Source organism: Chrysochloris asiatica, unplaced genomic scaffold (genome assembly GCF_000296735.1).
Source record: "Chrysochloris asiatica unplaced genomic scaffold, ChrAsi1.0 scaffold00007, whole genome shotgun sequence".
NCBI lineage: Eukaryota > Metazoa > Chordata > Mammalia > Afrosoricida > Chrysochloridae > Chrysochloris > Chrysochloris asiatica.
Window position 1 is genome coordinate 11,917,411 of NW_006408525.1, and position 26,437 is coordinate 11,943,847.

A 26,437-nucleotide genomic window follows, 5' to 3' on the forward strand; every position below is an offset into this window, starting at 1 on the left:
GGTAATGGGTAGAGGCTGAGGCATTTTAAGGTGCCTAATACTAAAAGCCCAGATTGCTTTGAAGAGACTTTTAGTAGAATTAGGTGTATCAAAGGAAATTCGGGTGAGACTCAGAAGGAAGAGAAGAGCTACAGAGAAAGTCTCTATCAATTTAGAGATTGCACATGGCGTCAACTATAGAATGTTGCTTTTGTTGTTGTTGTTAAGTGCCTTCGAGTCGGTTCCGACCCATAGCGATCCTGTACAGGGTTTCCGAGGGTGTAAATCTTTACGGGAGCAGAAAGCCTCATCTTTCTCCCGCGGGACAGCTGGTAGTTTCGAACTGCTGGCCTTAAGGTTAGCAGCCCGATTCGTAACCACTACGCTACCAGAATGTTGCTAGAAACGTGGATATTAAATGTACTTCTGGTGAAGCGTTAAAAGAAAATGAGGAAACGTGATTGGACAATGGAAGAAGGGTGGTGCTTTTTATGCAGTGGTGAGCTCTGGTAGCATAGTGGTTACAAATCGGGCTGCGAACCTTAAGGCCAGCGGTTCGAAACTACCAGCTGCTCTGCGGGAGAAAGATGAAGCTTTCTACTCCCGTAAGGATTTACACCCTCGGAAACCCTGTACAGGGTCGCTAAGGGTCGGAACCGACTCGAAGGCACTTAACAACAACAACAACAAAGAACTTGTCCTGGTGTGGCACTGTGGGTTAATGCGCCAGACTGCAAAGCCGTCTGAACTGCAAGGTCAGCAGTTCAAGCTCACCAGCTGCTCCTTGGAAACCTTATACAGGGTTGCTATGGGTTGGAACCGACTCCACAGCACTTAACAACAATAACAAAGAACTTGTCTGGATAATATTCAAATAAAGGTAGAATTTATAAGTGAGGAACTTGGATATCTGGCTGAGGAGATTTCTAAGCAAGATCTTACAGGGACCATGTAGTTTCCCCTTGCCACTTCCAATAAAAAAATACAAGAGGAAAGAGACGTACTGAAAACTGAAAACAGCAAATTCTGCTGTACAAAATAAGGACATGTGTCCAAGAATTTTAACCAAGGACTCCACAATCTTTTATTAAAGAGAAAACGCCAGTGACTGATGGATCTAACCAACTACTGCAGAAGAAAATGCATCAACTTAGACTGAAGAGGGCAAAGAACACTGTCTGCTTCTTGGAATTCTACAGCCAGGAAACAGGCCAAAGTGGCTATATCTGCCGTCCTCCAGAACAAAAGGACTGTCCCTGGAGCAGCTCAGAGATCAGTAGAACTACCAGCAGAAACACAGGAAGGGTCATGGGCTTCAAAGGGTAGAGTCACAAACTCCTAGGTTTGAAAGAATGAAATTGTCACCACCTTCTTTCAGGAGTGGGGTTGCTGGTCATAAACACCAGGGGGATGGAGTAGCTGTCCTCACTTGAGAGGGACAGTGGGGCTACCATATCTAAGGGCCTTAAGAGTGACACCTGAGGGGGACCAGAAGGGTGCAGACCGCCACTCAGATGGGCTAGAAGAATAAGACCATCCAAAGCAAGGAAGCAGAGTTGCTCTCCCAGGAAGCCTGGAAGGCAGTGCCTTAGCAGAGGGTGTGGCCAACATACAGAGGGAGTGGCCAACAGCCACATCTGGAAGGCGGGGCCACTGCACAGATGGCTCCAATGCAAGCATAGTATTTTCAAGCCTCAAGAGTTGATATAAATTGCTCTGTTGGGTTTTGGACTCGCTTTGTGCCCATAAGTTATCCCTTCTTTCTCTCCAATTTCTCCCATTGTTTTATGGAAATGTTTACCCTGTGCACATTCTACCATTGTAATTTGGAAACAGACACTTTGTAATCTAACATCACAGATTTACAAAAGAAGAGGAATTTTGCTCCAGGATAGAATAAGCATAAAGTCTCATCCATTTGACTTCATTTGACTCATCTGACTTCATTTGACCCATCTGACTTCATTTGGTTCAGAAAGATGAGATCTTGGTCTTGGAGTTGATTGAAGACTTTGTGTTTTACATGAATTTAGGGAGGGGGAAGGGTAGAATGCTATGGATTAAATTGTGTTCCTCAAAGGTATGCTGTAAATCCTAAACCCTTTGCCTGTAGTTATAACCCCATTAGGGAATGGGTTGTCTTTGTGATGTTAATAGGACAGGATTCCTGTAGGGTGTGTTTTGAGTCCATCTCTTTCTGAGATATAAAAGAGATTACACAAGCAAGCCAAGAGAATCAGAGATGGGGGGTAGAGAGACACCAAGTCACAAGAAGATCACCCAAGAGCAGAAGCTCAGCAGAGACATGGCCCTTCGTCCAGAACTGACAGAGGGCAGAAGCCTTCCCCTAGAGCCGGCATGCTGAAATCAGACTTATGGTAGTGAAGTGCTTACAAATGGGGCTGTGAACCTCAAGGTCAGCAGTTCGAAACTACCAGCTGCTCCGCGGGAGAAAGATGAGGCTTCCTTCTCCCGGAAAAAAATTTACAGCCTCGGAAACCCTGTACAGGGTCGCTATGGGTTGGAACCGACTCAACAGCACATAACAACAACAACAAACTGTGAGAAAATCAATTTGTCTGTGAAAGCCAGCCTTTGCGGTATTTCAGTTAGAGCAGCACCAGGTAACTAAGACAGGTGAATTTCAAGTGCAGACCATGTGACAGTATTCCAGCTAGCTCTACGAAGTCACCTTCAAAGAATATTTTTAAGGCAGTCTCACTTGCTTTAAATGGACTTCTCAGTGCAAACAAACAAACCCCCTACAAATATCTACTTTCCTGCACCGACGGGCTCTGCTGCCAGGCATGCACCAAGTACTTGCGAACACCACCATTAGGATGGTGGTTTTCAATAGAAACTTGGCATTTATCATAGTGAGAGCATTATCTTCTCAACAGAAGCTGACAATTTGTCCTATTCCTCCCTTGAGAGAATCCAGTAAGATCACATTTGCTTCCCTGCATGCTGTTTCTCCTACTACAACATTTCTTTGCCTGGAAAGAAAATATTGTGACTCTTTGCCATATTCACTTCATTAGCATAACAGGAAAAAAAGCCAAATCCTCCCATCAGCCTCCTCGCCCTGTAGCTCCAGCTGGGGTAAATCTAGCAGGATCTTAGATGTGAGGTTTCTGTGGCTCAGGATTTGTCTTAGAGCTAAGGGTTACAGAGTGGGAGGGGCTGACAACCTGCTGCTGCTACTGCTGTGTGCCATTAAGTCGATTCGGACAAAACTGCCTGGTATCCACCTAGTCCCCCACCCTGGAAGATCCAAGGTGCCCATGAGCTAGGCTTGAGAATGTGCTCACTGGTTTCTGAAAGCCACAGATCCTACTGATATTCACACCCAGATTCAAAGGTAGAAAGAAGAGCAGGTGGAAGGACTCAACACAAGGAGCACACACCCGATGTTCCCCCTCCTCTCATCCTTTTCTGGGGGTACCTATGCAAGTCTACCCTCTAATCAAGGCAAACCTGATAACCTACCTGTTCCAGAAGAGGCTTTTTTCATGAGCGCTACACTGCCCAGATAAGGAGCTCTGGTAGTGTAGTGGTTATGAGTCGGGCTGCTAATCTCACGGTCAGCAGTTCAAAACTACCAGCAGTTCCACGGGAAAAAGATGAGGCTTTCTGCTCCCATTAAGATTTACAGCTACCATCTAACTGCCCAGATAGTTCCTCAGTCCGACTAAGTTATTACTATAGAGTTGTTGTTGTTACTATAGGGTTGTTATTAAGTAATATGGAGTCAGTTCCAACTCATAGCGACCCTGTTTAGGGTTTCCAAGGCTACAAATCTTTGCAGGAGCAGGGAGCCTCGTCTTTCTCCGATGGAGTGGCTGGCAGGCTTGAACTGCACACCTTGTGATTCACAGTCCAGTGATTATCCTACAGAGTCACTGTGCTCCCTATTACAGGGTTGTTGTTATTGTTAAGTGCTGTCAAGCCCATTCCGATTCATAGCAACGCTGGACAAAGTTTCCAAGGAGAAGCTGGTGGGTCTGAACTGCTGACCTTATGATTCACAGTCCAGTGCTTATCCTACAGTGCCATGCTGGTTGTTGTTGTTGTTAAGTGCTGTTGAGTCAGTTCTGGCCCATAGCAACCCTATATAGGGTTTCTGAGGAGTGGCTGGTGAACTTGAACCTCCGGCCGACCTTGCAGTTCAAACAAACGACTTTGCAGTCTGGCACATTAACCCACAGCGCCACACCAGATAGATATAGCTAAGTTACACTGAACAACAAGAGAATAACGGGTTCCGCAAAAGACAGTGTTCCGGATAGCTGAATGTAGTCTCTTGTTATGTGCTGTCGAGTTGTTCAGACTCAGAGCAACCTTGTATAGAGTTTCTGAGGAGCGGCTGGTGGGTTTGAACTGCCGACTTTGAAGTTAGCAGTCCAGTGCTTATCCTACAGTGCCATACCAGGACTCTGAAAGTATTCTTTTAAAACTCCATTTTTAAAAGAAAAAAATTATAATTTCACCATGTGAAAATCCTTCTCTGATGCCTGGCACCACTCTCCCCCTGATAGAAATGATTCACTTGTTTTGCCAGTACCTACTGAGCATCCACCAAGGCCCAAAGGCGCCCTGGTAGCACAGTGGTTGAGCACTCGGCTGCTAACAGTAAGGTCAGAGGTTGGACCCCACCATCTGCTCCACGGGAGAAAGATTAGTCAATCAGCTCCCATAAAAATTGGTTGGTTGGCTGGTTGGTTGGTTATGTGCTGTGGAGTCGGTTCCGACTCATAGAGACCCTGCATAGGGTTTCCAAGGCTGTATATCTTTACAGGCCACAGAAAGCCTCATCTCTCTCCCACAGAACCACTGGTAGTTTCGAACTGCTGACCTTGAAGTTAGCAGCCCTATTCGTAACCACCATGCTACCAGAGCTCCTTTCCATAAAGATTACAACCTTGAAAACCCAGGTCTACTCTGCCTTACAATGTCCCTGTGAATCGGAATCACTCGAAGGCACAAGCTTTCCTGTAGCCTAGGTGCTGGGCCAAGCCTAGAGCAACATCCAGTAAACATAGCCCCTGTCCCAACTTGGTGGATGTGACAATCTAGGTACACATGGGCAGGGATTCTGTCTGTTCCATGATATACCCTCCACCCCTAAAGCTCAGTGCGCCTTGCATTCAAAAGATACTCAGTCAAGATCTGCTAAATGAATCAATGAACCAATGAACGATGCTGAGACTACAGACGGGCCATACCTTCTGGGTCTAATGAGGAAGGATGGCTGTTTCCCTGCACTAAATATAGTCCCACAATGCCATGCTTTTTAAGATTGAAGGTTTTTTGGTTTTATAGGTATTTCTCCCTCCTGCTTTACACTGACTTTATTAACATCTTTCCACATCTTAATATTTGCTATAAATTCAAAAGCCAGGAAATCAAGCTTAGTAAAATCATGTGCAAAGGAAAAGGAATGACATCTTAAACAAGGACGTGAAAAGCTCTCCTAAGAGGCTAAATCAACTCATGAAACAGATGAGCGGATTGCTACGTAAAAGTATACTTTAATAAACAACAGTTAAATCATATTAGGAAATTTCCAAATGGTGTCACCTTAAATTAAAATGTTTTAATTATTCAAATACATTTAAAGAGTTCATCAGCAGGGACCAAGCAGAGGAATTCTCTTTTAACCCAGATCAATTCAACTTTTTCCATCAAAGCCACAGTGACCTGAAGGCCAAGTCAACAAAGTGGAAGAGTCAGAGCAGTCGCATTGAATTCGAGATGCACTGTGTTGAAAATGACACAAAACTGAATTCATCTCCATGCTGAAAGGTTCCCAGGAAGGCCTTTTCAATTTGTGTCTTCTCCAGGATGGGTTAAAGAGTAGAGCAATAGGCTCATCCCGAGGACAGCTGGGAAATATGGGGGGTGGGGGTGGGGGTGGGGTGGGAAGAGTGTGTCCCCAGACAGGACTCCAGAGGCCAAACTCCAGAGGTCGCAGAGGGTGAGAAGAACAATGGCAGCTAACTTTTATTAAGCACTTAGTCTGTTTCTGGTGTAAACCTCTTAACAATGCTATGCAGCAGGTACCAGTATCCCTCCCATTTTGCAGATCAAGGACCAGAAGAAGAAAGAGGTTAAATGACCCAAGGTTACAGGGCTAGAAAATAGATGAGCTAGATTTGCTACCAGGTGGACTAAGTATAAAAAACTCATGCCCTTATAACCAAGGCCAGGAGTCCGAGGGGCAAATCCGAGTCTCCCAGTTTTGTCCATAAAGTCACAGGGGAGCACAGTCACACTCATTCATGGGCCTGTTGTTGATGACTCCCGCTGTGGGGGGCTGGCAGAACTGAGTAATGATACCCAGGCCACAAAGCTGAAAATTGTTAGTCTCTGGCCCTTCAGAGAAAATATCTGCTAACCACTGTGCTAAACTTAGAAGTGATTTCAACTCTGCTACCCAAGCGCTTCTAATGGGCAAGTAAATTAGGGGACAACTCAGCATGAATGGGGCAAAAGCTAATGCAGCCAGCTGCCATTGTAAAAAGTCTTCACATATCATTTTTTAACGAAAATAAGTAATAAAAATACATACATACAAATATTGCAATCTATACCAAAATGCTTGTTTTAATAGAAAATGTCTTACTCAAACAACCATCAAGTAAAATTCCCCCTCGTCAAAGACATACCATGGTAAACCTATGACAGCACAAATCCCTGGAAATACCATTGCAGACACCTGAGGAACGTGGAAGACCAAGCTCAGGACTTCTCTCCAGAAGGTCAGGGTTTATACCTTGGAAAGGAGTCTTGAGCAGATTAGGCATGCTCTCTGAGCCTCACAAGTGAGGATAGTCCCACCTAGCTCATAGGGCTGTTGGAAGAACTGTAAGACAAATATATAACAGAGTCGCACAAACAGGAACCTCTGGATCTGAACATAGGACTCCCAATTAGTTGGAATGGAGAGCTGTGACGTCAATGAATCTTTTTTGCTACCAAAACAGATCTATTAATCAAAGGAATGGGGTGGTCCTTCTAAAAGGTTTGCAGCTGTTGTTGTGTGCCGTTCAGTCGGTTCTGACTCACAGTGACCCTGTATAGGGTTTCCGAAGCTGTAAATCTTTATAGGAGCAGAAAGCCTCATCTTTTTCCTGAGGAGAAGAAGATGGATTTGAACTGCTGATCTTGCAGTTTTAGCAACCCAACAAGTAACACACTGTGCCACCAGGGCACCTTTTAAAAGAGACATTTTTTATTTTTATTTTTTGATTTCCATATTAGAAAATCTACAAGCTCCCTTCATCTTACAAATGACTCCAGCACATTCTCTCCCTGAGACATCCCAAGCTCCTGTATCATTCCAGAAGAAAACCGGCAGTAAGATTAGGAAGTCTGTCTCTGATCATTCCACACTCCCATTTATTTTTCCTTAAGTGAAAAGCATCTTAAATGTTTTTTTTTATCCTTCAAATACTGACCTGCTACAACCAATAAGCAAGTTTGAAAATATTTACCTCTACCCCCAATTAGAAAAGCCCGTTAGCAACCTCAACAACCAAACTCTAATTTACAACTAATCTGTGTCCACAAATTACATCTACTACAGACCACCTAAAAAAGACTTCCTGTAAACAAACTACTCTGCCGGGTCTCTAATCTAATCAAACCCTTATTTCGCTCTTAGAGGACAAGAAGCACACTTTTCACTACACTGGGGCAGAATTTTTCATTTTCAAGAAGCACAAAAAGAATCTCCAAGTAGAAGCCCAAAGAAGAATCTTAGAAGGGCCTTAGACACCAAGTCAAGAACAAGCCATGCCCAGGCCATATGGGGGCGTTCCCAAGGAGCCATGGTGGCATGGTGAGTTAAGCATTGGCCTGCTAACTGTATGGCCAGCCTTTTAAACCCACCAGCCACTCTGTGGGAGAAAGATGGGGCCGTCTGCTCCCATCAGGAGTCACAGTGTTAGAAAGCCTAAGGAGAAGTTCTTCTCTCCTACAAGGCTGATATGGGTCAGAATTGACTCAATGGCAGTCAGAGATAGTGGTAAACCTATTCCCAGTTTCTGTGTTAAATCTGGAAAGCAGATTGTAAAAGAGTATGGAGTTTTCTGGAACACACTGAAAGGAATACCTAAATCTCCCCTCCAGAGTGTCAGACTAAGTGTCAAATCTCCTCTCTACTTAGCTGGGTCTGCTCATTCAGGTTTCAAAGTCTTGAGTCCTGGGAAACCACTAAGTCCCAAGCATACCAGGGCAGTTGGTCACCTACCTTCATTACCTTCATCCTGCCCAGTTCCTTCTCCCTACAACCATGAGTCGGCCAGTAATATTTATTACATCTCCCTACTGTTTGTGCTGGAGTCCTGGTGTGGCGCTGTGGGTTAATGCACTAGACTGCAAAGCCGTTTTAACTGCAAGGTTGGAGGTTCACGCTCACCAGCTGCTCCTTGGAAACCCTATACAGGGTCATTATGGGTTGGAATCGACTCAACAGCACCTAACAACAACAATTGTGTGTGCTGTCATTCTCCCACCCCCACCCAGCACTAGCAACAGGTCATCTGGAAAGTTCTGCAGCAACCAACCTATCACCCCATGAAGAAACAGCCCATCCCTGGATTGCAGAGGGGATGTGGATTTAAGGCAAATCAAATCTCATTTTGCTAATAACTCAAGGAAGGCAAGTCAAAGTGGAGGGAAAAAATGGCAGCAACATACATAAATTCAATCTATCAAATCTCCTATTTATTTTATGCAAAGTTTTCCTAGTGTTTATTAATGCCGGCTCTCCCTCCACCATTTAATCTCTGCTTCCATTTCATTCTCAGAGGCCTGTGATTATTCTAATTCAGCATTTGGATGACTTCATTTCCGCTCAAGTACACCCAGGTCAACTTAGATAGAAAAGAAAGAGGAGGAGAAGAAAAATAATCAGCTAAAAGCTATTAAATATCAGCCGTGTGCCTCATGATTGGTTTTAAAGGCAGTGGTGAGGTTAGCAACAGTCAGAAACCCAACCATTCTGCCTCTTCCTGAATATTAACATTTTTTCTGGGGCTCTCACTGTTATGGCTTCGAATGTAAATAAAGTACAGATGGGAGGCCCACTTTCAGCTAATGCACAAATATCAATCTGAACATAAAGAGCTGTAAAAATTTAGAGGGTGGGCAACTTGACAACTCCTCAGAAGTGAGAACAGTGAGGCTTCATTTCACGTACTTTGGACATGTTAGCAGGAAGAACCAGTCCCTGGAAAAGGACATCATGCTTGGTAAGTAGAAAGTCAGGGAAAAAGAGGCAGACCCTCAATGAGCTAGACTGACCTAGGCTGCAAAAATGAGCTCAAACACAGCAACAACGGGAGGCGGGTGCAGGATTCAGACAGCATTACATAGGGTTATATATAGGGCCACTATAAGTCGGAACCAACTCCTCTGCACGTAGCAACAAGTTGACAAACCCTGGCTTTTACAGACAGATTCTAAGCCAACAAAAGACAGAAAAAAGAAGTGTGGGGAAGGAAGAAAGCAAAGCATGCAGGATCATGTAATGGGGTATCCTATTGATGGGTGGGGGTGGATGGAATCTCCATATCAATGTTCCAGCAAACAATGGATTTGGATTGCTATGCCAAGTCTAAATGAACTGAGCTTTCTCTTCAATAAGAACCACTCCTTGCACCCACTGGCACAAGCCTCAACCTTGATTTCTCATCACTTTCAGTTCCCACTGAACTAAGGCCAGGGAGAGAAAGGCTTTCTTTTTCATGCTAACTACTCTATTGTAAGTGACGTCTTCTGAAGTCAGAAGGGCTCTGGGAAGGTAAGCTGACGGGAGAATTTAATAGCCCGCCCTGGGCTTATTAACTCCTTCTTGCCCAAGAGCTCCCATAACCCTTGGCCTTCTTCTTGGCATATCAGAAAAATTCAATGAGGTTAAACAATCTTGGGAAAGACAAACAAGGAAGCCAGGAAGTTTGGGCCTAGTCCCCCTACCTACTACGCATAAAAACATGGCTTTCCATCAGTATAATCTAAAATCTACCCAGCTTGGGACCCAGAAGGTATCCTATTTTTCTATTTGGAGATTTTGAAACACTTCTAACAGAGCAATACTAATGTCTGGTGCATTTGCCTAACAACAGCTGGTTATATTTTATACACGAAAAGAGAAATGGGAAGTTTTCCTAGAAACCCACTATTTCAGGAACTCTATTTTTTTTCCCCCTCAGCAAAAATAGAGAATTTAGGAGATGTGAGGTTGGGTGGCGGTGGTTATGTGCCGTGAAGTCGGTTCCCACTCATAGTGACCCTGTACAGGGTTTCCAAGGCTGTAAATCTTTACCAGAGCAGAAAGCCTCATCTTTCTCCCACGGAACAGCTGGTAGTTTCGAACTGCAGACCTTGCGATTCGCAGCCCGATTAGTAAACACTACACTACCAGAGCTCTCTCTCTCTCTTGGTTCCGACTCATAGCGACCCTGCGACCCTGTACAGGGTTTCCGAGGCTGTAAATCTTTACGGGAGCAGAACGCCTCATCTTTCTCCCGCAGAGCAGCTGGTAGTTTCCAACTGCTGACCTTGCAGTTCATAACCACTCTGCTACAAGAGCTCCTTGAGGTTGGAGGGTGGCGGGGTTTAATTTATCTCCAAGCCAAACCTCCCCACCCCTCCACTGACTAGAGCAGAAATTGGTCTATGGAGGAAAAGTTCACAAGGAAAACACAAAGTTGTTCAGCAGGAAGGTTTACCTGCAAAGCACCAAGATCATATTACTTGTAGGGACTCGGTTTGCTTGCTGCCACTTGGCCTAGAAGGCAAACGCAGGTGAAGCACAATTCTGACTTTTCTTACTGAGCAGTTCTGCCAGGGGGGGGTGGTGGGTGGGTGGGGTTGTGTGTGTGTGTCTGTGTGTGGTGTGTAGTGGGGTGGGAGTGAAAGGGTTGCAAACAGAACCATATGATACACTTCCAAAGGGAGAGATTGACACAAGCCAGACAGAGAATTAATAAAACGTGGGGACAATGTTGGCCTTGTTCTGGACTACTGTAGGAGGAAAATTTAAACACAGAAGTCGCCTTCAATATGGTTGACCAGGGAGGGGAGAGTAAATGGTCCTTCCTGGTCAGCCCTACAGTTATAATTCAAGGAGGTCTGAGTCACACCAAGGCTCTCCAGAGAAAAGACAGACGAAAAGACGGGCAAGCCCAGGGAGGCAGAGCATTTTCCAGTCAGCCCACCTGTACAAACCACTTCAGGAGACAAGCAACTTATATGGAGCCTGGTGCCCACAAAGCACAGGGAAGACTTTTGTTTTCAGGTCCTGTCAGAGAACCACACAGAGCTCCGTTGTTTATCTACAACACACATTTGGAAGCAATAAATCCTACCTCAGGATCACCATCCACTTTCAGGAATCTGTTAACTTGCTTATTTATTTCCTCACAAATCTCATGCCTTTCAAATTTCAAAGGCTTTATAATATTTTCATTCTAGGCATTACTCTCCTCACACAGACTATAAAAGGAGCACCTGAGCAGAGGCCATGGAGCCACCATCACACCTGCACATAAAACCTGGAGCGAGAAAAGAATCGGTGCAAAACACTCCTCAGAACATGCTCTCCCACTAGCCCCCCCCCCCAGTAGAGTCAATGAGATGATCTCATTATATTAAAAAGCCAATTTATTCTGGTTTTCTTTCTTTCTTACTTTTTTTTTTCAATCCAAGAGCTTTCAAGCAACATTCTCTACAACTCAAGTTAACTTTTACAGGCCCACACACACCCCGAATCAGACACAAAAGGCTAGAAGGACTCTGTTCACCTCATTTCCACAGAGCTCCCTTTGAGGAGACCTAAAGAGCTACAACTTTCCAAACCGTTTTCTTTAAGTCCTTTGCTTCCCACCCACCACAATGAGGGACTGATGCAGGAAGGGGTTAAAGTCCTCATGTCAAACCACAAACTCGGGCACTGGCCCAGAAGGGACATGGGAACCAGGGCAGCCTGAGTGATAAAGGCCGGATTGTAGCAGCCCACTGAATTGGAAATGATTTGTAGGCCTAATGAAACAGAACTTTGGCAGTAAAACAGAATGAAAGGAATGAGACAATAAAAGGCAGGAACAAAGGGTGCCGAGTTGTTTCAGCTTAGCAAAATAAGCTCACTTTGTTGTTGGAGAAAGCCAAAGCCGATTAGGATAAACCAATGACTAAGCATAAGTCTTCCAAACTAATTACACAGTTCACCATGTGAAGTATAATTGGAAGCCTCCAAACTCGGGCTGCTTTGCTTTCACAGGAAAGGAGTTACATAAAGTAAGAATTACCTAGTGAGCTCAGCTCCGAGCAGCCCTATCATTGCAGCAAACAGCGGAAAGGGGCAGGCCTGCTCCATCCAGGACGAAGCAGAGAATTCATTAAGTTTAAAGGCCTCTTTTTGATCTCCAAAATCCTGTAAGTGAGAATTTTAAAAACCAGAACCGGAAGAACAGGCCTAAAGGGGAGAAGGAGCAAACCCACATGCACAGTTTCTTTGATCCCAGTGTATTTTAATTACCAAGCTGGACTGTTTGAGGGCTGTGCGTGGTGGTGAAAACAGTGGAGAACAGGCCCACCCATTGTCTGGGTCTCCGTGTGCATATCTAGAGCATCGGTGACCTGCCATTTCTTGCAATGGTCTATATGCATCATTCCTGTATGTGTGAAATCACGAGAACAGATAACTTCCACTGGGAAACCCAAGCCAGGAAAATAAATTACTGTATATCAACACTTTTGACAAGTCAACAAAACCTGCTCCCTCTGAGTAAGGGGACTGCTTGGTGGTAATGTGGGAGACAGGTTTTACAAACAGGAAAAAGAGGTCAGAGTGACAAAAATAAGCGGCAATATGAGCTGTAGCCAGTAAGACCTGGTGATGTTGGACAACTTATCTACCTTTCTGAACACCAGTCTTCCACCTACACAGTAAATGTGCCATCTACCTTCACTTGGACTCCTAGAGTCCTGGTGTGGCAATGTGGGTTAATGCGCGGGACTGCAAGGTTGGTCTGAACTTCCAGGTCAGCGGTTCAAGTTCATCAGCTGCTCCTTGGAAACCCTATACAGGGTTGCTATGAGTCAGAACTGACTCGAAGGCACTTAACAACAACAACCTTCACTTAATTGGCATGCTTGAGAAGGAAACTTTTTAAAATGCATTAAAAAACTGCACACGAAGTTTTAATTCAGAAATGTCAACACTTAAAATCATCTTCGTAGTAACATCGGAACCTCACAATTCTGAGTCTTCATTAACTCAGCTCTAGTACATGTAATAGGGAGTTGGAAATAATCTACAGTTCTTCTGGCTCTTACTCATAGGATGAATGCCAGTATATAAATAGTAGCTTTTTTCAAATAAAGAATCCCTTCTCTGTCCTTGTACCTCAAAGTCCAGAAATTAAAACTCTACCATGGCTAAAACGGTTTGAGTTATTACCCTATATTCATTGCCATTGATAGTAGTTTGGATTGGTTACTGCCTACAGTATCTTTTCTATATGGATAGAGAAATGGATGGATAGATGCTGTGGTTGGCTGCCTTCAGACTAACCTCAAACCAGTTTTTCTGTCTCAGAGAAAAACTGCTCCATTGTCTTTGCAAGACTATAATCTTTTGGAAGCAGATCATTAAGATTGTCTTCCAGGGTGGGTGTGCTTGAACTGCCAACTTTTCGGCTAATAGTTGAGTGTTTAACCATTTATGTCACTCAGGTAGATAAAAGCAAAAACCAAACGCAGACGGACACATCTTTCTCCCACAGAGCAGCTGGTGGGGTCAAACCACTGACCTTTCAGCTACCAGTTGGGTGTTGTGACCATTGAGCCACCAGGGGTCCTTCCCAGGTAGATGGTGGTGGTGTTAGGTGTTGTTGCGTCAGCTCTGACTCATAGCAACCCTACACACAAAACAACAAACACTGCCCGGTCCATTGCCATCCTCACAATTGTTATGTTTGAGCCCACTGTGGCTACCACTGTGTCGTTTCATCTCATTGGGGGGTCTTCCTCTTTTTCACTAACCCTCTGCTTTGCCAAGCATGAATGTCCCAAGTAGATTTGAATTCATTCTGTGTTACCAATTTTTCAATTTTAATTTCAACTTTAGAAATAATCTAATCCATGATATGGGAAACTATAGTCCACAGACCACATCCGGCCTGCCATCTGTCTTTGTAAATTACATTTTATTGGAATACAGCCACACCTAGTTTTCACATGTTATCTACAGCTACTTTTCGAGTAAAACAGCAGAAATGAGTAGTTATGGTACAGACTTCTATGAAAAATCTGCTATCTGGCAATTTACAAGTTTTCCAACTCCTAATGGAGTCCTGGTGTGGCACTGTAGGATACCCACAAGGTCAGTGGTTCAAACCCACCAGTCACTCCTTGGAAACTCCATAGAGGGTCATTATGAGTTGGGACACACTTGACAGCATTTAATGACAACAATAACAATGTAGTGCAACTCCTTCCTTCAGATCCTTCCTTCAGACGAGAACTGGCTGGTAAAGGTGTCACCTCTGGACAGCCACACAGTCAGGCCCAGCCCAAGGTCCCCTGCCCCATGACAGCATGAAAGCAGCCCACGGGAAGGGACAACCAACCCCAGTGGGCAGAATTCTTTTGCCAATGGCCTTTCGTCATGACCTCATCTTAAATATAAACAAGTAACGGCATCCCAAACCTAGGGGGTAAATCTTCAGGGAAGGAGGTGGGAGACAAGCACAAAAGGGTTCCTAAGCCTCCAATTTCAGTTATTTAAAGGGACTTGGTGTGTCATTCTGTGCCCCCTACATTTAGAGTAATGACACAGTCTAACTCCCTTAGCTCAGCTCCTTGATTGCCACCTGAAATAAACAGTCGAAGGAGCTGCCACCTCAGGCAGCAAGAGGCAAGGGAGAAGAGACACAAGAGAAATGACAGGAAGGGAAACCTAAACAGAGGGTGGCTGTAGGGGGATGGAAAGTTCTGGACTTCGAGGAAGAGGATCAAGAGTGCTACCTGACCTCGGTGACCTTTGCTGATTAACCTCTCTGACCCTTACTGTCCATTTGTGTCCAGTGGGCTTGATGATACACATATCACAAAATCTCTGTGCAGAGGAAATGATGTTCAAGGTCAGTCAAAAAGTATAGCTACAACATCACAGAAACCTTTATTACGCAAAAAAACAAAATGGGAAGCCACTGTTTGTAGACATCTCCTCCATGGAGCTCTATTACATTTCTGAAGATGTCGTTTCCATCTCAAACTCTTCCCAGAAGAATTCTATGTTGTCTGGTTTATATCACTTCAAAATGGCAGCTTGGCATCTTTGAGGGATTTAAATCATGTTCCTTCTAGAAGATCTTTAAGTTTTAGAAACAAAAAGAAGCCTGAAGGGGCAAGATCAGGACTGATGGGTTATGGGTTCCTAATGAAATTCTCTTGCTACCCTCAAAGAATGAATAGGTGTATTGTTACTGCTGTAAACGCCATTGAGCGGGCTCCAACTCATCGCAAAATCCTGTGTAGGGTTTCCAAGGAGCAGCTGGTGAGTTTGAACTGCTGACCTTGCAATTCAAACTGACCTTGTGATCTAGTGCTCATCCTACAGCACCACACCAGGACTCCATAAGTGTGTCATAATGAAGAAGAAGAAAAAAATTCCTCAATGGAACTTCCTGGCCTTTTTCTCACCTATGCAATTTTCTTGAAACTAATTTTGAAAACAAAAGAAATAACCTTCTGGGCTGCCCTCTCAGCCTTGAATTTAAGTGGCCAGGCAGGTCCCCTTGGAAGCTGCTATTTTGATTTGCCTTTTGGGGGGGGGGGAGGGGAAGGCACCCTACAAGACTAAGGTAAGTACTGAGAGAACTCAGAGAACTTATCTGCAGCCATCCACTGACTGCAGAGATGTTGTTTAAACACATCTTGTTTGGAACAAGCCTGTGCAGGTACGAATTGGAACCGTAGCAGTAATATTTTCTGACTTACCCCTGCATACCTAGATTCCCAGTACCAGCTCTGGGTACTCTGCAGGGCACTTCTCCTTTAGTAAGCATTTCTTTATTAACTCTTTTCATAGTTGTTGGACTTAGTCATTGCCCCAAAGACCCAGCAAAAGTCTCTTCACTTTTGATCTGAGAGGTGACAGGCCCTGCCCAAGGGGATGCAAATGTACCACTAGCCACCACCCAACTGAGAATTCAACTATTCTGAAGACAGATCTGGAGAGTGTGCAGGGCATAGGTATGAACTAAGCTACTAAAACACCAGCACAGAGCGTTTTATGGTTTCAATACATTCAAAACCCTCCTTAACCCTTCAATAAAACACCTGGCAGGTTTGCATAGTGTTACTGCAAAATTAACTGAGCGGCTTCAGGTGGGGCCACAGCCAGGCCAGAGTGACCGCTTTCCAGACAAAAGGATGATAGGGTTGGTCTAGGGCAACGGATGCCACAGTGAGTATGGCCAAAGCCTGTCGAGCCTCTCACAGCCTGTAACTGGTGCTGAGTCACAAATTACAAGCCACAAGGTCGGCAGTTCAAACCCACCAGCAGCACCTCGGAAACCCTATACAGGGTCGGAACAGGTTCAACAGCAAAACCAACAAGACAGATGTGGGGAGGAGATACAGGGAGACAGAGATGGGGAAGAGAGAGTCCCATAAGGAGAGGGTGACATAGGAGGAGAGAAGGGGATGGAAAGACAGGTTCGGGAATGTGGAGAGAAGAGATGTACTATGTGTTGGCAAGTATAAGCCTGCTGGAATACTCCAACAACTCATCTGGGCAGCATCAACTTCCCTGACACCCACAAATAGGCCCGTGAGATTCCAAAGCAAGTTTAGTCTTGAAAAAGAAATCCCACCTCCTATTTGCAAACACTGCCCTAGCCTTGTTTGAAAGGCAGACCAGTAGCAAGCAGATTTGGCTCCAGAGCCCTCCCTCCATGACACATGCTAGGCATGTCTCCTAGAATTATTTCCAATCTCGCTCTCCAGGCAGGGTGGGACAGGGGTGAGCACACAATCCTCTTTAGTTTAAGTCACTCTGAAAGAGATGTACGTGGTCACCAACACATTTAGCTATTTTTCAGAACACAACCGGAATGAATCAAACCCTCAGGGGCATAGCCAGAAAGTGCAGCGGGGAAGGGCAATAAGAACCATTAAATGCAGGGATGCTGGGCTGAGAAGCTGGCTTCTCTTTGCTGCATGGTTTCCCATCCATGTAGACATTGGTGAACATTAGAGACAGGAAGGTCTCCATTTTGAGGCTAAATAAAGATCATGGCCCTCATCCCAGACAGTCAGCACCTAGACAGACACATCTGAGGTCACAGCTGCCCATTGCCTTGGGCAAACAAGTTGAAAGCACAGAACCTGCAGACCAGCCTGGGAGCGGCTGAGACTTTGTACCACCCATGGCAAGCAGGATGGCCACCAAGAGGTGAGCTCAGAACAGGAGCAGAGTCTTGTGAGGTCAGCCCAGCAGCACTCGGCCACATCAGTCCTTCAGCAGGGAGGATACACACTTGTGTGCAGAGAGAGACAGCACCCCCATGGGCTCCCAGGACAACAGCCCCAACTACACAAAGTGGAGAATCCCTGTAAGCCTCCTTTAGCTGGGTGCCCTTGAGGGGACCCCAACTCATGGCAACCCCATGTGTCGGAGTAGAACTGTGCTCCATAAGGTTTTCATTGGTTGGTTTCTCAGAATTAGATGGCTAGGTCTTTCTTCTGAGGAATCTCTGGGTGGACTGAAAACCCCCCCTTTCTGTTAGCAGACCCATACCAGGTAAGATTAGCACATAAAAGTCAAAAAGGGACAGCACCCCACAGGCTGCCCAGTTTGAACCCCGGGGCAACAGAGCCCTCTGGGAAAGTGCCTCTTTGGAAGAACCCCCACAGTTTGTCTCACCAGTGAGAGGCTGAATTAGGCACAGCACCCAGAGTTACCGATGCTGTCTGTCTGGCACACGTACTCCCACTGTCTCCTGACTGATTTCGGCCTCTCCGCGAGGTTCCCTGGCTGTTTCGGAGCGCAGCACAGGGGATAAATTCACCACTGTCTCTCAGACATTCGAGTTGGAGAATGCTGACAGGTTCACAGCAGCATCTTTCCCATGTCTCTCTGGGCATTTGACAGGGGAGAGGTTCCGCAGCAGAGGGCCCAAGGGGCTCATCTCTCAGTGCATTTTCCAGAAAGACACAAGATGAAGTCCCTCACCGATTCAGGGTCACCAGCGGCTTCTGTGGGAGCTCCTGCCACATCTAAGTCATAGCCCACACCCCTCCCCAGTCGCTACCACTGTTAGCTCCCAGCCCAGCCCCAGGTGACCAGCAAATGCCAATAAAACTGCACGAAAAGGCCACTCTGTCTGCTCCTGCTGGCACGTGGGAAAAATGCCGACCACAAGCTGGACTCTTCCATTCCCAGCTTCTACCCAAGTTCACTTACAGCTTCTTGGCCAAGTTCAAGTTTCTAAATACACAACTGCAGCAAAGGCGGGGTCCATGGATCTGCTTGAAGTGCTTACCTTGCCAAACTGCTCGAAATATTGCTTTACGTCTTCCACTACTGTGTTTGCAGATAATCCGCCTACAAATATTTTCTTTGTTCTTGTGACCATCTGCAAAAAACGATGAGAGGAGGGCACGGGTTAACCAAGTTATCTGAAACCGCACTTAATACGATGCCCAAAGCTGCCACTTTCCATATCTCCCCAAGAATGCAATTTTAATTCTAGTCAAGCTGTGTGGAGTGGGCCCTTAGGAGACAGTCACTCTGGAAATCCTCGGCATTCAAGCTGTAACCTAAGAGCTTGCACACAGACTTGTCCAGAGCCTGCTCCTCCGTAACACACAGCCTCGAAACAATCCATATGCATAAAGAAAAAGAAAAGTCACATGTCAAAACGATTTTAAACCTAAGAAATCTGAACAAAACAGAACAAATGCATAAAAATCTGCTGCCCAAAAAGAGATCCACAAATTAGTCAAGTGCAGCCCAATTCAAAATAGCCAAAAGATAGGGACAACCCAAGTGTCCATCAACAGATGAATGGATAAACAAAATGTGGTATATCCATACAGCGGAACATTACTCAGCCACGAAGAGAAAGAAATCCTAAGACATGGTACAATTTGAATGAACCTTGAAGAAGTTATGCTGAAAGAAATAAGTCAGATACAAAAGGACAAATACTGTAAGAACCTGGCATGGTGCTTACAGGTTAATGTGCTGGACTGCAAGGTCAGTTTGAACTGCAAGGTTAGCGGTTCAAGCTCTCTAGCTGCTCTTTGGAAACCCTATACAGCGTCACTATAATTCAAGACCGACTTGATGGCGCTTTTAACAACAACAATATGAAACATCTAGAATAGGCACATACATATAGACCAAAAGTTTATTCATGGCTACCAGGGGTGAGTGAGAAGGAGAAAGCAAGAGACGCCATGAACTTGGGTTAAAGGTGATGGAAAATTTGGAGAAAGATAAGCATGCTGTTTTGACAGCAGCCTGAACATAATTACTGTCACTGAACTGTACATGTGAGGACTGCTAAAATGTCAGGTGTTTTGCTACGTACACTGCCACCATAAATTTTTTTAAAAAGAAAATGGATAGCCATGATGTTTGTACAATATAATGGATTATATGCTGAAAATGGTTAACCTGGCAATGACTTTATTTTATAAGCTTTACTAAAATGTTTTTCAATTTTGCCAATAAGAAACTCACAAGTGATTCTAAAAACATGGATGGATTGTCTACGTTGGGCCAAGTGAGATTCTAGGTGCTCACAGCAGGCCTTACACCCACTGACCACCCTTCAGGCTTTGTTCCCAGTACCCCTCTTTCTTGTGATTCAGCCCACACTTTAGTCAAGCTGCTCAGCTAATCCCCAGACCTCCACATCTTTGTTCACCCAGCCCCTGCCCCCCTCCTTAGAATGCCTCTCTGCATTCTTAAATTGCCCCCAGACAAGTTGTAACCATCCTCCAAGTTCCAACTCAAATACTACCTTCTGTAAACTTCAAAACATCAACACAGCCTCTCCCGCCAGAAACGATCACTCCCCTCTTCTGAACCCCCACAACATTGCGCCCACACCCTTGACACGGCACATACGCTCTCCAACTGTGTGAAAATCACTGATAAACACGCTTCTCTATTCCCCCAGGTGCCCTCAGCAATGCCAAGTGCAGTGGCAGGCGCAGAGGAAACCACCGCAAATGTTTGCTAGCTGCATAAATGAATGAATGTGACCACATTTAGATTCCTACCACTTTCAAAGCAAACGGAGAAGGAAGTTCATTGATATAAACTATTCAGAGCCGAGACCAAAACTCTTACACAGAGGAGCCAAAAACTAAACACGGAACTAAACCTTAGTCCGATGATAGAGTGTAAACAGTGTTGCTCGTTGCAGCTTTAACAAAAAAATTTTTAATTAAAAAATTCAGTATATATAAGATCTCACCAGTTTGAAAAACCAGTTGCCGTTGAGCCAACTGCGATCCTGGTGCTCCCATGTGCGCAGAATAAAACTGCTCCACAGGGTTTCCAGTAGCTGATTTTTCAGAAGCAGACCTCCATACTTTTATTTCAAGTCACCTCTAGGTAGACTCAAACCGCCAACCTTTCGGTTAGTAGCCAAGTGCTTCACTCTTTGTACCATCCAGGAACGTTCTAACCTGTTAAGTTGCATATAGTAAACACATGGTGTCACATATGCCAATTATAACTCAACATGGACAGGGGTCATTGTTGCTTGGACCACCTCTTCTTCCAGGTTCCTGACACATCTGTTGAATGAATGAAAAAACCAACTCAAATCTGAACAGGACAGGAAGGCTGAGCTGAGCAATGTGGGGGCACCACAGCTCCTAGGCTTCTGGGCAGGACTTACACCTCTCCATGGCCAAGGCTGGACCAGAGTAACTAGCCCGCACTACCCCCGAGCTTTGATGAATCGGCGAGTGTTTGCCATGGGGGTGGGAAGCTCCCAGACTTCAGGGAGCTCATAGGTTAGCTTAACAGCTCCCAGTGGGGACATGTGCCACTGAGTGACTAGTGTACCCCACACTAGAATGTCCCTGTTTGGACATCCTGTATTGCTTGAAAAGGGCAGTGTCCTAGCGACTCTACCTAACGCCTGTTGCCTACTTCCTGTTTCCTATGAAAGTCATGCCATGGTTTACATATGTGTTTAGAGCTGTGATTTTGCCATCTCTTCTCAGATGATGGGAGATTAGATGGCATAATAATCTATGTGAGGACACTGTGAAGATCACACCACACCACTAAGTTCTAGGAACCACCCATTAGCTTTTTTCTTATGAGTTGTCATTGAATCTATTCAATTTATGGCAGAGTCCCTGGGTGGTAAAAATACGTAACAGGCTCATCTGCCAACTGAAAGACTGGAGATTCAAGCCCACCCTGAAACATCACAGAAGAAAGACCAGGTAATCTACTTCCAAAAAACCAGCCTGTGAAAACCCAATGGGGCACAGGTCTACTCAGCACAGAGTTGGATTGCTACCTCCTTAGCTAATGGGCATCTTATTCTTCCTCTCCATCCTGTAAGTCTTCCTGTGGATCAAGGTCACCTTCATGAGCAACTCCATCAAGTCTTCTCGCTCCAGATTTAAATCTCTCCCTACATTCTCACTAATGGGCAAATTTTACTAGCCTGGTGTAGCACTGTAGGAAAAGCACTGGACCATTAGGTCAATTTGAACAAAAAGGTTGGCAGTTCCAACTCATCAGTAGCTCCTCGGAAACCCTACACAGGGTCGCTGCAAGTCAGAACTGACTCGACAGCACTTAACAACAACAACAACCTTTCTATTTATCTAGTCATTCAATAGATAAATTCAGTGCTAATAAAATTCAGTCTAATAAAATGTGGCATTTAATCCACTATAAAACAGATATAATTAGCTTACCTCCCATTGCCATAAGGCCATTTCAACTCATAGCGACCCTATAGGAAGAGAAGAATTGCCCCAGAGGGTTTCCAAGGCTGTAAATCTTTACAGAAGCAGACTGACACATCTTTCTCCTTCAGAGAAGTTGGTGGGTTGGAACTGCCGGTCTTTCAGTTAGCAGCCAAGCACTTAACCACTGTGCCACTAGAGCCCTTTAGCTTACCACACAAGGTTCTGATTAGGACAAAATTAAAACACACATACTAAAGTATATAGCAGGGCACCAGGTAGGTGCTAAATACACATTTACAGTAAATGAATCAAAAGTAAGTTACTAAATCCATCCTTCAAGTTCAGAATAAATGTGTAGCAACAAGACACTTTATACAAAATGCTTTGATAAATCAACTCTTACTGCCCCATTCTCTTCTACCAGAATTTCAAAAGCACTTTACTGCAATTCTTCATGATTTCAGATTGGCAAAGACTCCCAATAGTGTAATTTTAGATTTTTCATTCGTTCTCTAACCCTAGCCAAGTCATTAAATATCTGCAAAGCAACACAAATGTGATCTACGAGAGTGAGCGAGTGGAGTTCTCAACTTAAAGCAACTCTGGATGGGCATTCTACAGAACAAATCCCACCATCTCATTTACATGCTAGCTAGCGTCAGGTGGGTACAGAGAAAGCCTTGTCTATATCTTCAGTGTTCGCATGGACTCAGAAATTACAACGACCAGCGTGTCTTCACTGCAAATAACAAAAGTCAACAGAATGTTCATTCCCCAGTCACTTGTTAAATGAAAAGGTCTCCTCTAACACCCTTTACCCACAACACTCACCATATAGTCATAAAACTACCTACTCTAAGTCCCAAACACAGTGGCAGACACCCAGCCATAAATCTACATAGTTCCAAGAAAGTCTTTGAAAGTTTTTAAAGAAGGATGAGAAATTCCAGATCCCAGATAATGTGTCAAAGTGTCTATGTTACTAAAACATCCTCCCCAGGAACCAGCTCAGATCCAGTGAGTAATCCTATTCTCCAGCAAACACTAAAAGGAGACTGGTTTAACCAAAGCCTTCCAGACATGAAAAGGCCAGTGGGAAGACATGTTAACACTTGGTTAGCTATTCACTGACATGTCCACTTGGGAAAGTGGAACACAGCCAAGGGCAGGGGGCTCTGCACGGTGACCCTTCCCCAGCAGGGGCATGTTGCTGGAAATGGGAGTCACTGCTGTGGCTTGCTCAATGGTTTGCATTCTGGTGAGGAAGGTGGAAAGCAAAGGACCCTAGAATCACACATTCTTCTCTTCATTTTCTTTCCATCCCCATGGCGACTAAGAAGGGTCAGGAGGCTGGGCAATGATGTCCATTCTTTCAGTGGGAGTGACTGAAGGTCCCTAAATTACTAACAACACTATGCAAGGTGCTTGTCTGTGTTTGGGATAACTAGATTCCCATTCCTTGCAGTCTTGACTTCCGTCTGTCCCAAGAAGCATCCAGTACTCCAGAACTTTAACATTCTTCTTTTACCTTCGAAAAAGGGACTCAGACAAGTCATTGCTGCCCCCCTGGGCCTTACAGTCCTTTGTATTGTATATATTAAAAAAAAAAAAGAAAGAAAAAAAGAAAGAAAAGGAACTCAAGAGCAACTGTTGCATATCCCACAGGCATCACACTACAAATGACTCAACCACACAGGGTCTAGGGAAGCTGAACCCTGCAACCAGCATGCACAGGTGGCCCTCCCAGGTCCCATCATGCCTCTGTGTAAAGAGCCACCCATCTCTTCCAGCAAGCGCTCAGGGTACATCCACACACTGGTGTTGTCATTAAGAGCTGACAAGTCGGTTCCGACCCATAGCAACCCTGTAGAGGGTTTCCAAGGAAGTTTCTGGTGGCAGGGATGCTTGTGTGCATGTTGTATGTGACTGCTTTCCACTATGAGAGAAGTGACCCACCCAAGAGGCAGCTCCCTCCCCAACAAAGACTTCACAGCACTTAGAGGCAACTCTTTCCCCAGCAAAACTCCCCTCTTCCATTTGGGGTCATTTAGGTTGTAGATTTCAGAAGTGGGGGGAGGGGGTAAGGTGGGGTGGATGGATGGATGGGTGGGTGGGTGCAGGGGGGTGAGGAATGATCAGCTTCCCAAGAATCATTGCTGCACAGCTTTCCATCTAAACCTACAATTGAAAAACACACCCGTTCTCTCCACACACCCCTTAGCTCCACAGAGCAAACCCAAACACCCATTCCCAATCCCAAAATTGCTGTTTACACAAGAACTGGCCAAAGCCTGCTGCTAACTAGAGCTACAAAGAACACTCCACCATCCTGCCTCTAACCAGAGAAGAAGAGCTGTTTTACTGTGTGTGAGTGTGTTTCAAGTTCGAAAAACACTGTTGTTGTTAAGAAATGTGGTTCCATCTGGTCACTCAGAGTGAGGGCACTGGTTGTTTTTTCCTTAAGCAAAGCATGTGTGTATGCTGAAAGTAGAGTAGGGGAGTTAGAAAAGAAAAACTACTTCTCAGAATGAGATCAAAGGAGAAACAGCTCCAACAATACTGGCCCAAAGATATTAATTACCATACAAGAAAAAAAAACAACAACCCTTAATCCTGAAAAATGCATGAAAAGGCAGGAAATGGCACTAAATAGCCCTAACTGGTATGAGAGGGATCTGGAGAGATTAAGTCCACTCTCAGTGGCATCATAGTCAAGAAAAGACAGTTGAAAATCTCCGTGGAGAGCATTTCTGAGCCACTTACACTGTCCACGAGATCAGCCTACTTTACAGACGTCTTCTCATTTGGGGGAACCCCAAGGTAGACAGCTCAGGAGAGATGTTTGGGTGGGATATTGGCAAACCTCCAGTTTTTCATCCCCATTTTGCAGATGGTAAAAACAAGTCCCAGAGAGGTGGCTCAATGTGCTAGTTATAGGCAAGGCAGACACTGAGGAGGACAATTTTCCAGGGGCCCAGACCAGGACTTTATCTCCTTTTCCCATACATTCAGTGACTGCAGAAACATGCTCTCTGAATTCAGAATCTAGGATGTCCCCTCTCCCATGTCACTCTGCATTTGCAAATTAAACACCCTCTGTTTATGGCAAAGAGTCTCTCAAAAAAGTTAGCTGAGGTCATAGCAGTCCCAAAGTCCTATGCCCCAGGATGCTTCTTCCCAGGTAGCTGGCCTCTAAAACTCCTATTTCTCCAGACATTTTTTCCCGTCTCTGCCTCCTCTCCCAAACTACAATTATTGCTGTCATTGTTACCACCGCCGCCTCCACCTCCATCACCACTACATCTGGATCCAATGGCAAAACCAGAACAAGGGCCAAGTATTGGTTCTCTAAGTATTTATAGGATCATATGTGGACGAGAGACCTATTCAGGAGAGGCCCATGAACCACATGGAGGGATTCCATCAATTATGAGGGAGGAGACTATTACATCCACGTGTGTGACCATTTAAATCTGCCATCCCAAGGAAGGCAGGTCACATCTATCACTTTGTTGTTGTTATGTGCCGTGGAGTCGGTTCCGACTCATAGAGACCCTGTACAGGGTTTCCGAGGCTGTAAATCTTTACGGGAGCAGAATGCCTCATCTCTCTCCCACGGAGCAGCTGGTAGTTTCGAACTGCTGACCTTGTGGTTTGCAGCCCGATTCGTAACCACTACGCTACCAGAGCTCCTGTATCACTTAGGTCCCCACTAAGACAAAGGCCACAGGAATTAAGTCTCTTGCCTTCAAAGGTGTGCTGATATGTTGGAAGGGGAGGGAGTAAAGAGAACAAATCAAACTGTAGAGAAAAGCAACCCAAATGTTGCACCAAACATCGTAAAAGTACGGCCAGCTATCTACGTAGTAAGATCCAAGAGATTAAGAAAAATTCTTTTTGCTCTGTCAAAAATGCCTTTTAACAGTCTCCGTCCACTCCTGGAATTTCTGCCCTAACTCTGGATCCTCTGTGGGCCAGGCTGATGTGGATCAAATTTCATCCCCCAAAATATGTGCTGAAGTCCCAATCTCTGTATCTGTAAATGTGACCCTGTTTGGAAAGAGGAGGTTTGTTTTGTGATGCTAACAAGGTTATACTAGTGTAGAGTGGGTCCCAAACCTAATCACCTGTAAGAGATGTTTTATAAAAAGAACAGCACAGATACACCATTGGGGAAGACAAACCAAGTGAAGGCCCATCTAATCTACAACAATGAGGAGTGTTGACCTTGTAGTTCAAACCAACCTTGCTGTCCAGCACATTAACCCACAGCACCACACCAGGTTCACCCATAGTCTATAAAAAGATTTTAAAGATGGCTTCTCCAGTTAGTGGGGATTGTTTTAAACTATCCATCCTTCCCACCCATGCCTACTAGGACCAAAGAAGGCCAGCCAATAATAGCAAAGTCCCCTTGTCCAAGAAGTTTTTCTAAAATCTCCCCAGATTGATTCTCCTGGTCCAACCTGGGAGAGTAGATTCCTGA

General features: G+C 44.9%; 1 protein-coding gene across 2 annotated transcripts in view; it reads right to left on the reverse strand.

The window, feature by feature from the left end:
- The window catches only part of MSI2 (musashi RNA-binding protein 2), a 471,101-nt gene that overhangs the window by 287,246 nt on the left and 157,418 nt on the right, over positions 1–26,437 (reverse strand). For both annotated transcript variants that reach the window (XM_006832401.1, XM_006832402.1), the window contains exon 5: positions 18,540–18,632. In XM_006832401.1, coding sequence (XP_006832464.1) covers positions 18,540–18,632 — 93 coding nt within the window. The remainder of the gene's footprint in view (positions 1–18,539; positions 18,633–26,437) is intronic.